Source organism: Octopus bimaculoides, chromosome 5, assembly GCF_046866305.1.
Source record: "Octopus bimaculoides isolate indiv1 chromosome 5, ASM4686630v1, whole genome shotgun sequence".
Classification (NCBI taxonomy): domain Eukaryota; kingdom Metazoa; phylum Mollusca; class Cephalopoda; order Octopoda; family Octopodidae; genus Octopus; species Octopus bimaculoides.
In genome coordinates this window covers 67,466,217-67,481,817 of record NC_142932.1, presented here as the reverse complement: position 1 = coordinate 67,481,817, position 15,601 = coordinate 67,466,217, and the positions used below count along the sequence as shown (strand labels likewise).

Here is a 15,601-nt window from a genome sequence, read left to right as displayed (position 1 = left end):
TGATGATGATGATGATGATGATGATGATGATGATGATGATGATGATGATAATAATAATAATAATAATGATAATAATAATGATAATAATAAACGTGAAATTCTGTCTGTCTGGCTACTGTATCTCAGTCTACATTTGCCTTACATAGACATATTATACCATTTTGGAATCAGGATGACTCCGGAATTGAAAGTCTGCGGTTCGTTTCGTTCTTGAACATCCTGCATTGGGATCTGATTTAAAAGCATTTGGGTCGCTATTTCTAGCAGGCAAAGCTTGGCTGATTCACGCCATCATAGTTAGCGTTTGTCAGAGGACGTCAGAGATCAAGGGGCAGATAAATGACATTCGCTTCGTCGAGATATTGAAATTTAGGACAAATTGGGCAACAGTAGGAATTCAAATTGGGACTGAAAAAAATATAATGATTGGATTACAGAATTAATCCTCATCCGTCTTTAACCTCTGATCAAACACCACCGACGCATATATTCACTATAGACGTATTATAGTCATGCTATTTAGTTCTCTCTTTTCATTCTTTTTGGCCGAAGGCCTAATTAGCCCTCCGCAAGAGCTACCTGAAAAGGTCTGCACGGAGTGCGGCTTTTAAGGTAGTATATATATATATGTATATATATATACATATATATGTATGTATGTATGTATGTATGTATGTATGTATGTATGTATGTATGTATGTATGTATGTATGTGTATGTATGTATGTATCTATCTATCTATCTATGTGTGTGTGTATGTGAGTACGTGTGTATGTGTGTGTGTGTATGTATGTATGTATGTATGTATGTATGTATGTATGTATGCATGTATGCATGTATCTATCTATCTGTACTGAGACCCAGCAACTACGTTTAGGTATGGTACTAATGTGGTAATATAAATGAAGAGTGTTATTTTGTCAAATGTTTTCCTGTACAAAATGATGAATTAAATGTATTTACATTATAAATTTTATTCAAAATTTTCAAGCGAGTCAGCAAAATCACATATCTGTTTAAGAAAATATATCTTTACATTTCTCGTTTTATTAAAGATAATACGATGCCGACCACAATTTTCTGACTAATGTTATCTTTGGCCCGATGTTTTCGAATGAGTGTTGTCAATACTGATATCCACTGGCACTTCATCTTGAGTGAAATTGGTTGATCTTATGTGAAAGTCAATATTTGCCTCTGAATGAAACTTGAAAGGCTTCATTAATTTGGGTTTCACTAATAGCAGACGATCATCATCATCGCCACCATTAACAAACAATTTATTTTGAACCCGACGCTTAACACGCCAGACTTTCAACTTATCCACTCTGCTTCTTTGGAGATATTTTACCAAATGATCTATTTGAATAGAAACAGAATTTTATTTTTCAACAAACATTTCATGAAATCTGTGTTAAAATAATAAATGCTAACAAAAATTACAAGAATCTTTGCAATAAAGGAAATATTTTCTTGGTTCAAGAAAGAAAAAGAAAACCAAATAAAAACAAAAAACATCATACTCTAAGGCTCTAAAATTTAAACAACTCCAGAGGGTGTAACTTGATATGGTGCAGTGTGGAGATGGTGTTTAGGGGTGGGGTGGAGATGAATGTTCAAACTTCAATGTTGTACGACATAAAATCAGTTGATGATAAGAAATAAGAGAGAACCTTTCAGGAAAAAAGATTACGAAAATATAAGACAAGCAATTAATGAAATATTACATTTCGATAAGTAATGTTCCGTAACTCGTTATGTTTTTGGGGTACTACTGAAGGTTTTCGTCTTCGGGTAATATACCCACCCTTTTCCAAAGTGTTCATGCCAACCAAGTAAGCAACCGCGATACGGGGATAAAGAAAAAAAAAAATGAAAACAAGTTTGAACACCAGCCATCTACCTCCGTTTCATGCTACTCAACCATAATATTCAGTTATAAAGGGAACGGAATGATTACAGCACAACAGACGTTTTCAGAGCTTCATCTATTAATATCTTTAAGGAATGTTGGCGAGTCCAGCATTGTTGCAAAAATATTATCTTTCGTAATATAGATCCTATATGAAAGTGTGTGGTTTATATGGACCCGATATGAAAGTTCATGGTTTAGAAAGATTCTATATGCAAACCCTATATAGAAGTATGAGGTTTATATAGACCCTATATAGAAGTACGTGGTTTATATAGACCCTTTATAGAAGTATGGGTTTTATATAAACCAGCACCCAAATATAAACATTTCTATCATGGACCTTCATACATATTCCAAGGATCTATTCCTATCAATCTTCCAAAACCATTGAGCCCCTTAATGATTGAAACTTAACATCCACATCCATAGTAATTCCTGACTGCCCAAGGAAGAAATCTTTTTGCCAAATCTCAGTTACCGCACTTACTTCCAATTTATACTTCCTCATAGATACAACGTTCTCTCGTGATCTGTTATAAATCAGTCAGCTTTGTCCTCCGATACGACTCGATGATTGAAAAAAGTACAAAGCCTCAATTTATCCCAGACTAAGATAATGAACAAACAATATGGGACACTAAAGAGACATATCTCTGAAGAGTGCAGTACCGAAACTCGCAGTCCAGCTGAAATTCATAATTAAATAGACATTTTCTGATAGCACTAAAAAGATTCTCAAGATTTCCAATATTTCCAAGGTTAAATGAACCCAGTATACATTTCTGAATTTAGCTCGGAGAAAGAATGTAATAAGCAACTGGTGTTTATTCATACACTTGTAGAGAACAAGCGTTAAAACGTCGGGAGATCTATCTAATTCTCTCTCTCTCTCTCTCTCTCTCTCTCTCTCTCTCTCTCTCTCTCTCTCTCTCTCTCTCTCTCTATCTATCTATCTATCTATCTATCTTTCTATCTATCTATCTATCTATCTATTTCCATACGTATCTAGATTTGTGACATGTATCCAAATATAACTAGTCTAGGCACAGGTAAGAATTTTCGGAAATTTAGAACCGATTGGTTTCCTTATTTAACTAATCAACAGGATTCCCTTATTCGAGATGTCGAACCATGGTCGCTGAAAATGTGGGAAAAAAGGGAGCTGATGGATTAATTAACAAATTAGACAGTTAAAGCTTCTTCCAACCTTCTGAAAAAAAAGCCCTGACGGGGCTGAAGTTCTATCTGCATATGCTTAGGAATACTAAAAGTATGCAGATATAACTTTATTTACTTATTTAATTATTTATGTATGAAGATTATGATAACTGAAACCAAACGGACTCATAATGAAAATACTGTCTGAAGACAGGCTTCAGATCTACACCAGGATGTATTACTAGCTGTGGATTTAAAAGAAAAAAAAATCACATTCAGGTTTACTTTCATAGTCAAACAGTCTTTTTAAGTCTAAAATTTATAGACACAGCAGTCCCCACTTCTAGTCGGTTTAAACAACGAGCCTGAGAATTAATTTTGTGTCATTACTACACTAAAACGAACTTAAGCAGTGGAACAAGGCAAGCGGCCCGTATCTCATCATTGATTCATTACATGAAGTCACGACAGTTGATGCGAGCAGTAAATGTAATGAAATACAAACTACATTGACTTTATAAGTAGTTCAGTAAACACACGCTCAGACACCGACATAATTAAGCTTCTTGTACAATGTACAGATGTGTGTGTATGTATAGTATAAACATGGATATATTTGTGTGTGTGCGTGAGTGTGTGTGTGTGTGTGTGTGTGTGTGTGTGTGTGTGTGTGTAGTACGTACATAGATATGCATACATACATGCATGCATACACACATACGCGCGCGCACACACACACATACACACACACGCACACACACATATATCCAAATTGAGGATTTTTTCAATTCACATGTCTTCCACATTGTTAATGTTCATAGGAGTCAGAACAAAGATTATCGATATGTAATTATATGATCCAATGATCTAAGTGTAGGAAGTTAGTAAGCTTCGAACAGTCTGTGGTAAGTATAAAAACAACGTTCAGTATCAATAATAGTTTATTGCCGTCGAAGGTTGTAGGCGTTTCCCACATCGAAGTTCGATAAGCTGAAAAAATATTTTTATACCGCACGGTTAGCAACTTGAGTTACTATGAATGCGAATAAAAATCCATATTGAGGGAGTGGAGCAGGTAGCTTCATTATTTCCATTCCCATGGAAAATTCAGGGGTTGAATGGGCAGACTTCACCCTTGAGCACTTAGTCATCGCGTCCAGTGTGTTTCCGGTTGTTATCGGCATTTCACAGAACTCCGCATCCCTGACTGAAAGGCGCGGAATGCCGCCGAGATAGTTGAAATCCACTCCCGTCTACGACTCACCGCGCACTCTGTTCAGTACCGCTGAAATTCCGCTCACAACTGCTTGGATCCGAGTAACCGTCCCAGCCCGTCAAAGACCGAATTATGGCTTTGTTGGCACGTAGCGCCTCTGTCACCTGGGTCCACCGAACAGCTTTCATTCCCTCGTGTCTTAGCGCACGCGCCCTATCTCTGACAACGCAACCTTTGTGTTTGGCATTGAAGAATTGATCAAGAGCCAATCTCGCCGCCAAGCACGTCAATCGCTATGTCTCTTTTAAGCGCTTTTTCTAGCTTCTTAACTGGGTCTTCCTCTATACTAGATTCCTTCAACGCTATTTATTTACTAAACCCCACCAACTCTACTCTTGTAGACCTATTCAAGGTTATCGACCATCGGCTGTTGATGATTGTACCCGGCAACTTCCGATGGATTATCTTGCTAACTAACTCGGTCTCTGAATGCTTGACTCTCTGGGAAAAACGCGTTCAACTTCCAGAACCCGGGGATCTGTCTATGGATCCTATCTAGGTCAACCGTACAGATTACAAATTTGTGGTCTGACTAGTCGACGACTTTGAATTGCGAACAAATTATGCTACCTACAAAATACTCTATCGAAATACGATCTGAAAGACCCGATGCTATTTGCCCATGTTCACAATGGCGCATTCAGGAAATCCAATCGGAGCCTGTCAGACAACTAGAAACGACTGATAGGTTTGTGAAGCTTTTACACCCCAATCTCCTATCGGCTAGCCCCAGGCGTGCGTTAGCTAAGAAGGCTTTCCAATCGTCCAACATTAAAGAGCGAGACGTTCCAAGGAAAACCTCAAAACGTCTGAAGAAATCTGGCTGTTCCACCTCAGTCGGGGTGTACACAGCAACTAGTCTAAAAGTACCACCTTCGCTATTGCTCACATCCAGGACCACCAACTTACTGTCCGGGTCCAGTAACATCGTCCGTACCTCGAAATCTAGGCCTTTCCTAAATAGCACTGCCACCCCGCCTTCCATTACAGGTCGAGCAAGAGTTGAGTAGATCGTCAAAAAGTGATATAGTGTGCGCGTTTTCGAAACTCTGGTCTCCCTGGTGACTATCACATCCAATCCTAGCGACCGGAAGTCATTGAGCGAGATATCTTGTTTCCATGACGACCCCATGCCATCAACATTTATACAACCTAGTCTAATAATCGTCTTGTTGGTCGGAAAGAATTGAGAGAAAGGAAACGAGTGGGCTTACGTGTTGTTGACAGCCAGATGGTCCGACCCCCCGGCTCTGGTTGCAGTTCCTCTGGGGACTCTTAAAAGTCTGTTGGTGGATTTTACATTAGGGGTTCTCAGGTCGTAGGGGGAAAGCCAACCCAATGTTTTTAGATATTGATAGCGGCATGCGCACTAATAATAGCTCTTTCGGGACTTCAAAAGTGCTGATATCATATATTGCACCCCTCTCTCAATTCCTTTATCCCGAGCTATGAGGACCAACAAAACTTTGTTGGTTCCCCTCAATAACACGAAATTTGGAGTCTGTATGGCTAACTGTTCTTTTGTAAGCCTTCTCTTTTGGTGTGAGGTAGGGTTGTGATAGTGTTGGTTGTGCTGGTGATGGCAGCGTTGGTTGTGTTGATGGTTGTGGAGCTGGTGAGGTTGGTGCTGTTGTAGGTGTGACTACTTGCTAAGATAGCGCTCTTTGCGTCCTTCGGTGTGTGTGTCAGTCTGGGGCCAAGCGTTTTTCCTGTTTTCTTTTTTTTCTGTTTACGGGGTTTCTCCTCGTCTTTATTTCGAGATGTGGGGAATCCAGAGTTTGTGGAGTACCCCGCAGATATGGGCAGGTGTATGTTTGTGTTTTTGTGAGTGTTTATGTGAGAGGGGGAGATGGAGAGCTGAGTTGAGACCTTGAGTGGTCTTTTCTGCTGATATTCTTGTCGATGTTGGTGGTGGTTCTATTGGGGCCATTTCTGCTGCTCTTTCTGCTACTGTCCTTTTGCTGCTGCAACCGGTCCTTCCGCCGCAGATAGGGCCACCATTGGATCCGTCATTGTTGGTGTCGTGGATTTTGGTGGTGTGATTTTTCTTGTGATCCACTAGTCACTATTGCTGTTGTTGCTGCACTTTTCTTGTCTTGCTGTAGATGTCAGCGGTGGGGCCTTCCTTCCTTTCCTTTTGTTTTTGTTGCATGGGCAGAATACCAGTAGATGATCCGTCATTCCATAGACATGGAATCTCGATCATCTGCCCACCACACTCGCTCTTAAATCTATTCTAGTGGGTAGAGAGATCAGGTCTGGCATCCTCTCCAGTTGGTCTGGCTTTACATGGAGAAGTACCGCCTCTGTGATCCTGGTCCAGTTCCCCCTCCTTGATCTCTTGACCCCCAGGAGAGTTTCACTCTCGTCCAATATCACACAAGCGAGAATCCACCACAAATCTAGTTCTGGTGGCACCCCTTGTATGGTAATTTTCACTGCCCTTTTTCCTAAATATGTAGGGAAGTGTGCTGGATTACCAGGGCTTCAGTCTTAAATAAGACTTCCACTCCACCGAACAGCTTGCTCTCGATATATGGCCGATGTCCTGCTATTTCTCGTGCAGGGCCCTTTCAATCAGGACTTTGTGGCCAGATGCGAGACTTGAGGATAATGCATCCATAAGACACTATTTTTCTGGCTGTAGCAGATTGTGTCTCAGGAGACGGAGCCGGCTCCACCTTTCTCCCCTCGAATCTTTTTAATTTAGCCGCACTCGACAGGTTTTATCCTCTAGAGAGCGAGCAAAAAGTTTTTTCTAGGTGGCGAAGGAAACATTACTTGTTACTGTTGGTGGAGTTGTACTACTACTACTACTACTACTACTACTACTACTACTACTACTACTACTACTACTACTACTACCACTACTACTACTACTTTTTTCCACTTTGCTGTTATTCTTAACGCCGGTACTGGTGATGCTGTTATCGCCACTGTTGATGTCAAAGCTGCCACTACCCCTACTACCGCGACTGTTGTCGTTGCTACTGCTGCAATTGATGTCGCTTTACTGTTTTTCTGCTGCTGCTGCTACTGTTCACCGTTACACGAGATGAACTTTGAACTATAACCATCTCCGTTGTCCCTTCGCCTTCGCCTGCCTTATTTTTGATTATGTTATTGTTACCGTTGCCTCCGCCGCCGCACTGTTTGATTGCCATGCACACACAAGAGAAGGAAGGAAAGGGAAGTTTTCAGTTGTAAGAGGGCTATTTTCTTTTTGAATGCTTTAAAGCTGGACGCCGCCATCTTGTTATGAGTTTTATTTTTAAAGCCCAGCTGAGTGAATTTTTAGGGGAGGCAAACATATTGCGTCTTACGGGCAAAACAGCCACAGAGCACCAACAATAGGTTACTGGTGTTCTTGACAAATTACAACAAAAATTCTACGTAAAAGCAGCACCAAACGGGTAAAAACAATATTTTAAACAGGACTTGCTCAGTGTGTTCGAAAACACTTCTGACGTATTCCCCAGCAAATGTAGTAGTAGTAGTAGTAGTAGTAGTAGTAGTAGTAGTAGTAATAATAATAATAATAATAATAATAATAATAATAATAATAATAACAGTACTTTGACAGACAGTACAACCCCCCCCCCCCCCGGTAGGCACAATATCTCCAATCAACAACCTCACGATATTGTATACTGTGCGAATAATAATGATAACAATCCTTTCTACTACAGGCACAAAGCCTGGATTTTGTGGGGAGGGGGACAGTCAATCACATTGACCCCAGTACTCAACTGGTACTTAATTTATCGACCCCGAAAGGATAAACGGTAAAGTCGACCTCGACGGAATTTACACTCGGAACGTGAAGACAGACGAAATGCTGCTAAGCATTTTGCTCTGCGTGCTAACGATTCTACCAGTTCGCCGCCTTAATAACAACAACAATAACAATAATAATAATGATAATAATAATAATAATAATAATAATAATAATAATAATAATAATAATAATACAGTTCTATACCTAAGAGATGAGGAATTAGGTACATTATTTTCATTTGACGGATATTTGTCCTCATCTTGTTTATTGTTAATACAACGTTTCGGTTGATACACCCTCCAGCCGTCATCAGGTGTCTTGGGGAAATTTCGAACCTGGGTTCTCATTCCTAAGGTATTTTTTGGTATTATTATTATTATTATTATTCAGGTCACAAGCTGGAATCGAACTCGGAAGCTTGGGGTTAGCCCGCACTCTTAACCACTACGCCATATCCCCGTGAACAATTATGGAGTGAATTTTAGGGCTTATCTAATATTTTGCTTTGCTTCCTTAATACTCTGGTATCCATATGCTATTTATATCTGCACTCCGTCTACTTAGGAAGTTTTGTGTCCTAGCATATATGCTGCTTCTTTCAGTTTTCGTATTTTCCACTGGTGTTCTCTGTCTATTATATTAAGTTCATCCCACAGTGGGAGGCGGTGTTCATTTTTCCATACATGATCAACTATACCTGATAAATCAATATCTCCCCGTGTCATAGTTTAGCGATGTTCCTCTATCATTATTTTGAGGGGGCGACATGTTTCGCCTTTGTATAACCTACAAGAGCTGCATGGGATGGAGTACACGCAGTTTTTGTCATATTCTCTTCTATTGGTGGTTTTACTCGGAGATATTTGCGAAGTATTGTATTACTCTTGAATACTGTCGTGATGTCAATGAGCGGTATATCTTCTGCATCTTTTCGGAGAGGCCTTTCACATAGGGTAGACAGTTCATTGGCTTCATCCTCTCTTTTCTTCATAATTGGAGTGGATAGTATGTTTTTGGAGTAGTTGTTTCTTAACAGATTGTTACTGAGCTTGATAATTTTTTTCGTGGTGGGTATCACGATCGCTACTTATATTCTTTGCTCGATGTTTTAGGCACTGAACAATCCCCCTCTTTAACACTGTATGGATGGTAGGAATTGAAGTTGAGGTATCGTCCAGTGAATGTCGGCTTGCGGTATGCGGATGTCCTGAATCCATACTTGGTGCGTGTTATTAATACGTCCAGGAATGCTAGCTGATTGTCTTTTTCCTTTTCCATTGTGAACTGTATAGATGGCTTTATTGAGTTCACATGATTTAACAGCACTTGGACATCTTCCTGGTGGGGCCAGAGTATAAATGTGTCATCAACATATCGCAGCCATAGAGTTGGTCTTAGTGGTGTTGATCCTAAAGCCAAATTCTCAAAGTATTCCATGTATATATTGGCTATTATCGGTGATGATTTCGAACCCTCTTCTTGCTGATATATATCAGTGTCCGTATTGAAGTAGGTAGTTTCTAAACAGAAGGTCAACATTTCCATCAAGTTTATTATTGGTATACTAGTACGTTCTTTTAGACGGGTGTCTGTCGCTAGTTTTTCTTGAATCACCGATAGTGCTTCACCAGTTGGGACTTTGGTGAACAGACTTATCACATCTAGTCTCACCATCTGGTTGGATTCAATGGAGTTATTCTTGATCAGTTCTGTGAAGTGGGTGGAATTCTTCACGTACGATGTTGACTTTTCTGCTAACGGACTGATTATATCCATAAGGAAGCGACTCAGTAGATGACATGCTGAACCTCTACAGCTCACTATAGGTCTTAATGGAATACCATCCTTGTGAATCTTAGGGACACAGTACAACTATCGTAGTTTGCTGTAGTGTTGAGTCGGTTGTCTGTATTTCATTGCTGTAAAGTGATCCTTGTTCTTGATCAAGATCTGTGACAACTTCCTCTCTGTTTTCAGAGTTTGGTCCTTCTTTACTTTGCTGTAGCTACCATCACTTACAAGACTTGCCAATTTTTCCGACTAGTCAGACTTGTTCATCGCCACTGTAGCATTTCCCTTGTACGCTGGAAGTATTATGATGGAATTGTCACTCTGTAGTCTTTTGATAGCAAACTTTTCTTCCTTAGTGATGTTTGTTTTGGAAAGTTTCGCTGTTTCTAGTACCTGTCTCACTTTCCACCTTAGTTCATCTCCCTGAGCTTTTGGTATCTTTATGGCTATCTCTTCAATATTATGTCCAAGTATGGAATGCGCTTGAATGGTTGTTGCAAAGTTGAGACTTTTCTTTAGTACTGCTTCTTCAGAGCTTTCTAAATGTCGGCTACTTACATTAATTACTGCTTTCACAGGTGGGTGACGGACTTCAGACTTCATTATCTGACCTTCGAATTTCATAAACTTCTTAATCTGGCGTGTCTTCCCCATTTCAAATTCTTTCATATAGGACTTTTCTAGACCTCGTTGGATTCTCTGTCTATCATCATCTCTGGTTATTTTCCCAAGTAATGAAGATAAACTCTCTTTGATTTCGTTATTTAGCTGATGTTTTTTCCAACGGTTGTAATGGATTCTCTCACGGACAAGGGCATGTTCTGCCCTTTCCGCTATTCTTCTAGCTTTACATGAATCCACTGGTAAAGGAACATCGCAAAGCTGTGACACGAGGAGATATTGATAAATCGGGTATAGCTGATCATGTATGGAAAAATGGAGACCACCTCCCCCTGTGGGATGAACTTAAAATAATAGATAAAGAACACCACTGGGAAATACGAAAACTGAAAGAAGCAGCATAGATGCTAGGACACAACAACCTCCTAAGCAGACCGAGTGCAGATATGAATAGCATATGGGAACCAGTATTAAGAAAGGATAGGAAAATATTAGATTTATAAGCCCTAAATTTCACTCCGTAATTACACACGGGCATATGGCGTAGTGGTTAAGAGTGCGGGCTACTAACCCCAAGCTTTCGAGTTCGATTCCAGCCTGTGACCTGAATAATAATAAGGCAGGAGGGTATATCAGCCAAAACTTTGTGTTAACAACAAACAAGATGACAAATATCCATCAATTGTAAATAATAATAATAATCCTTTCTATTGAAAGCACAAGGCCTGAAATTTTGGGGGAGGGGACTAGTTGATTACATTGACCCCAGTGCGTAACTGGTACTTAATTTTTCGACCCTGAAAGGATGAAAGGCAAAGTCGGCCTCGGCGGAATTTGAACCCAGAACGTAGCAACAGGCGAAATACCACTAAGCATTTCATCCAGGGTGCTAACGATTCTGCTAGCTCACCGTCATCATCATCATCGTCATAATAATGGTTTCAAATTTTGCCACAAGGGCAGCAATTTTGGGAGAGGGATGAGTCGATTACATCGAACCCAGTGTTCAACTGGTACTATTCTTATCGACTCCGAAAGGATGAAAGGTAAAGTCGACTTCAGCGAAATTTGAACTCAGAACGTAGGGACGGGCAAAATACCACTAAACATCTTGCTCGGCGTGCTAACAATTTTGCCAGCTCGCCTTAATAATAATGATAATAATAATAATAATAATAATAATAATAATAATAATAAGGAAAATTAGTTAAAAGCAGCAATATAACACTAGATAAAGCCAATGAAATAAGAGAACTAGACGAAAGCCAACCATACAGGTATTTAGGAGTCAATGAACTAGATAGGATACAACATACACAAATGAAAGAAAAAATAAAGAAAGAGTACTATAGACGAGTTAGATCAATACTAAAAACAGAGCTCAATGCTAAAAACAAGATAATGGGTATCAACAATTTAGCTGTCCCAGTTATAAGCTATAGCTACAACATCCTTAACTGGACACTAAACGAACTATCTAAAATAGACAGGAAAACAAGAAAAATAATGACAGGATATAGGATGCACCACCCAAAATCTGACATAGAAAGGCTATATATACAACGCACAGAAGGTGGCAGGGGTCTTATACAGCTAGAAAACTATTATAAAATAACCACCATAGGACTGCAAAAATACCTACTCCAAAAGCAAGGGAAACTAATACAAATAGCCACAAAACACGAGCAAAACAAAAAGCTGTTTTCAGTATTTAAGGAAGCTGACAAATACAAACAAGAAATCAATTTACCTGACAAATACAAAGAAGAAGAAGAAGAAGAAGAAGAAGAAGAAGAAGAAGAAGAAGAAGAAGAAGAAGAAGAAGAAGAAGAAGAAGAAGAAGAAGAAGAAGAAGAAGAAGAAGAAACAACAAAAGCTATAACACAAATGAAATCCAAACTAAAACTAGAACAGCAACGAACCATGATAAAACGATGGCAAGAAAAGCCCCTACATGGTAAATACTGGGCTAAACTAAATGCGAAAGAAATAGACAGAGAAAAATCCCAGCAATTGCTGAGAAGCTCAGGACTCAAAGCAGAGACTGAAGGATTTTTAATTGCTGCACAAGACCAAAGCCTCCCCACCAGAAATGACCAAAAACACATAATGAAAAGAAATATAACAACTGTAGAATATGTGGAGATGGACAAGAAACAATAAATCATATTATCTCTGGCTGCCCAGTCCTGGCTAAGAAGGAATATATTCACAGACACGACAGAGCTGGGACCTATATACACTGGAAGCTATGCCAACACTATGGAATAACAACAGAAAAAAGATGGTATAAACACACACCAGAAAAGGTCACAGAAAATGAGAAAGCAACCATACTCTGGGATATGCCAATACACATAGATAGAGAAATTAAGGCAAATAGACCAGACATAGTTGTCAAAGATCATGAAGAAAAAAAATGCTTTCTAATTGATGTATCAATACCAGCAGATGACAACGTTTCTCTAAAAGAAATGGAAAAACTTTCAAAATACAAAGACCTGGAAATAGAGATAACTCGAATGTGGAATCTAAAAACAGAAACAATTCCTATCATAGTAGGTGCCTTAGGTATAATAAAAAAATATTCAGACAAATACATAACAAAAACATCAGGACTCACAAATATATATAACATACAGAAAATTGCATTACTGGGTACTGCACACATTCTACGCAAAACACTTTCAGTACAGTAAACATAAGAGCACCACAGCAAACCGCAGCACATACCCAAGGCGCACAGAGCTGCGCTCGGTAGTGAAGTGAAAGCACGTTATAAAAATAAAACTACTGAACAATAATAATGATAATAATAATCACATGTAAGTAAGTGTAGCAAACAAACGAAACTATCTCACATGTAAGTGTAGAAAACTGTTCCAAAAGTGTTACAAAAGGAGACACGATAACTAAGTTTGACGAAGTTTGTTCACTGGAGTCTGTGTGAAAGGTACGTCCTGGAAAGAGCACAGAAGTGGTACGAACATGAGAACAATTAATATAAGAGTTTGTAGGATTTTACAATCCAATGTGAATCCTTAATTGATACTCGGAGACCATACAATATTGTGGCTGATAAAAAGAAAAAGGTAAGTAAGGTCATAAATATTGCCATGCTTGAGGATGCACGCGTAGGTGACAAAAAGCTAGAAAAGGTGGAAAAATACAAATTCTAGAAGACGAAATTGCATGACTGTGCGCAATGAGGACAGTGACTGTTATCCCAGTAATTGTAGGGACACCCGGAGCAATAACAACCAAGTTCGAGAAATATGTCGGAGAAACTGGAATTGATATGAGGGCTGAGTATGCCCCCCCCCCAACTGCACTATTGGGGACAGCTAGGATTTTGAGATTGGTACTTCAGTGTTGAGTATCTTCCATGATACTTAGGATCCAAGTACCAGGTCTTATAATTTGTGAAAAGAACCCTGTGATCTCTGACAAAATCAATTAGAGCAAGTAAGACCGAGGGCTCTGAGAAGTAAAATATAATGATGATATAGTCTTCTGTATGTGGTTTATGTATTATGTATTTTTTTACCTACCTTTAGCTGAAGGCAATATTGGTGGAAAGGAAATATTATGCATGTAATTTGTATGCTTCGATGATGGAACTCCTTTTCTGTCAGAATGTGATTTTGGAAATTTGAAATTTCCATATTTCCCATTTAACCCATTTAATATTTTTACTTTAGTCTTATATTTTCCATTTAATAGTTTTACTTTAGTCTTATATACTTTGCGTGTTTTAGCGACCGGTAACGTTTTGTTGTCAATAATTATGGTTTGTTTCACAATAATCGTTGTAAAGGTTTTATCTTTTTTTCTTTTTTTAGCTGTTAAACCTAATGTGGATTTCATTTCTTTTAGGACGCTCTTTTTTAACTTTTCCTTCTTCTCCTTTTCTACGTCGTCTTCTACTTCCTCATCCTCTTCCTCTTTATCAGCCTCAAATTTTTCTTCATCTACCTCCTCTTCATCATCATAAACATCCTTGTCTACATTGGACTTCTTACCTTGATATTTATACGATATAACTATTTTCGACATATTCTTACGATTGTCTTCATCATTACGAACTGTTACATCCGTTTGTTTTCCTTTGATTAACTTAGCAATGGATTTTAACAAATTATTTCCCACATCTGAGACGTTATTATGCATTATATTACTAGTTTTATTGCCATTTCCAGTTCTTACTATTTTAGTTTTCTTAGTCAAATTTCTTACTTGTGAAACTAATTTATCTATAGAGTCTTCATCGTGTAAAGTCTTCCTTTTTTGTCTCCAAAATTTAAGTTTATTTTGAGAATTCCCTAGAATAAATTTCCGCAGAAAAGATGTAAATGTCTCCGCAAATAATAATATCCTTTTATTCAACGAAGAACTCGAGATATCCGTTTTATTGTCCACTTTGTAATGGGCGTTTGATGAAGGCAAGCAGCTCTGAGATACAAAACTGTTACACATCACAAAATATATTAAAAGCCAGATCGGTATCATTGTTAGTATTTATGACTTTTTACAGTATCCCATCGAGATTGGCTTCAAGCTATCAGATTAAACAGGTCGACTAAATGATTGACATGTTTTTGCTGTGATGTCATAGTACCATGACGCCAAAATCTCGTTACTTCACGAGATTTCGGAAGCCATGACAATTGATAGTGCTTATATACGTAAATATCTGAATGACTTCCACTTTTGCTAAAAGTAGAAATGGATATGAAATATTTTATAATTTTACGTACGAATAAAAGATAATTTAATATGATCCTAGCCCAAGTTTGAAACATACAACAATAGCAACAACGGCACCCCACCACTTTACAATAGAAATCTCAGCAATTAAGTAATCAGTAAATTAATATTCCACTCACACTTAATTCTCGAACAATTCCAATTAGCAGTGAGTTGCACTGAAGAATCAATTGAATGAAACACAACATTTAGCCTTGATAGAACTGTATATGCAAATAAAACTTTCTTATATATCTTTATTCTAAAATGGCGACATAATACTTTAAATTTTATGTCTGCAAAGTCTATGATTTTAA

At 38.5% G+C, this 15,601-nt stretch overlaps 1 protein-coding gene across 1 annotated transcript; it reads right to left on the bottom strand.

Moving 5' to 3' along the window:
* Window positions 1–955: 955 nt before the first annotated feature.
* LOC106871967 (uncharacterized) lies at window positions 956–15,172 on the bottom strand. The gene is made up of 2 exons (XM_014918756.3): window positions 14,090–15,172; window positions 956–1,358 (listed from the first exon to the last, which is right to left on the bottom strand). Exons 1-2 carry the CDS (start codon window positions 15,045–15,047, stop codon window positions 1,090–1,092), a joined length of 1,227 nt encoding a protein of 408 aa, XP_014774242.1. The 5' UTR covers window positions 15,048–15,172; the 3' UTR covers window positions 956–1,089.
* Between the last annotated feature and the right edge of the window lie 429 nt (window positions 15,173–15,601).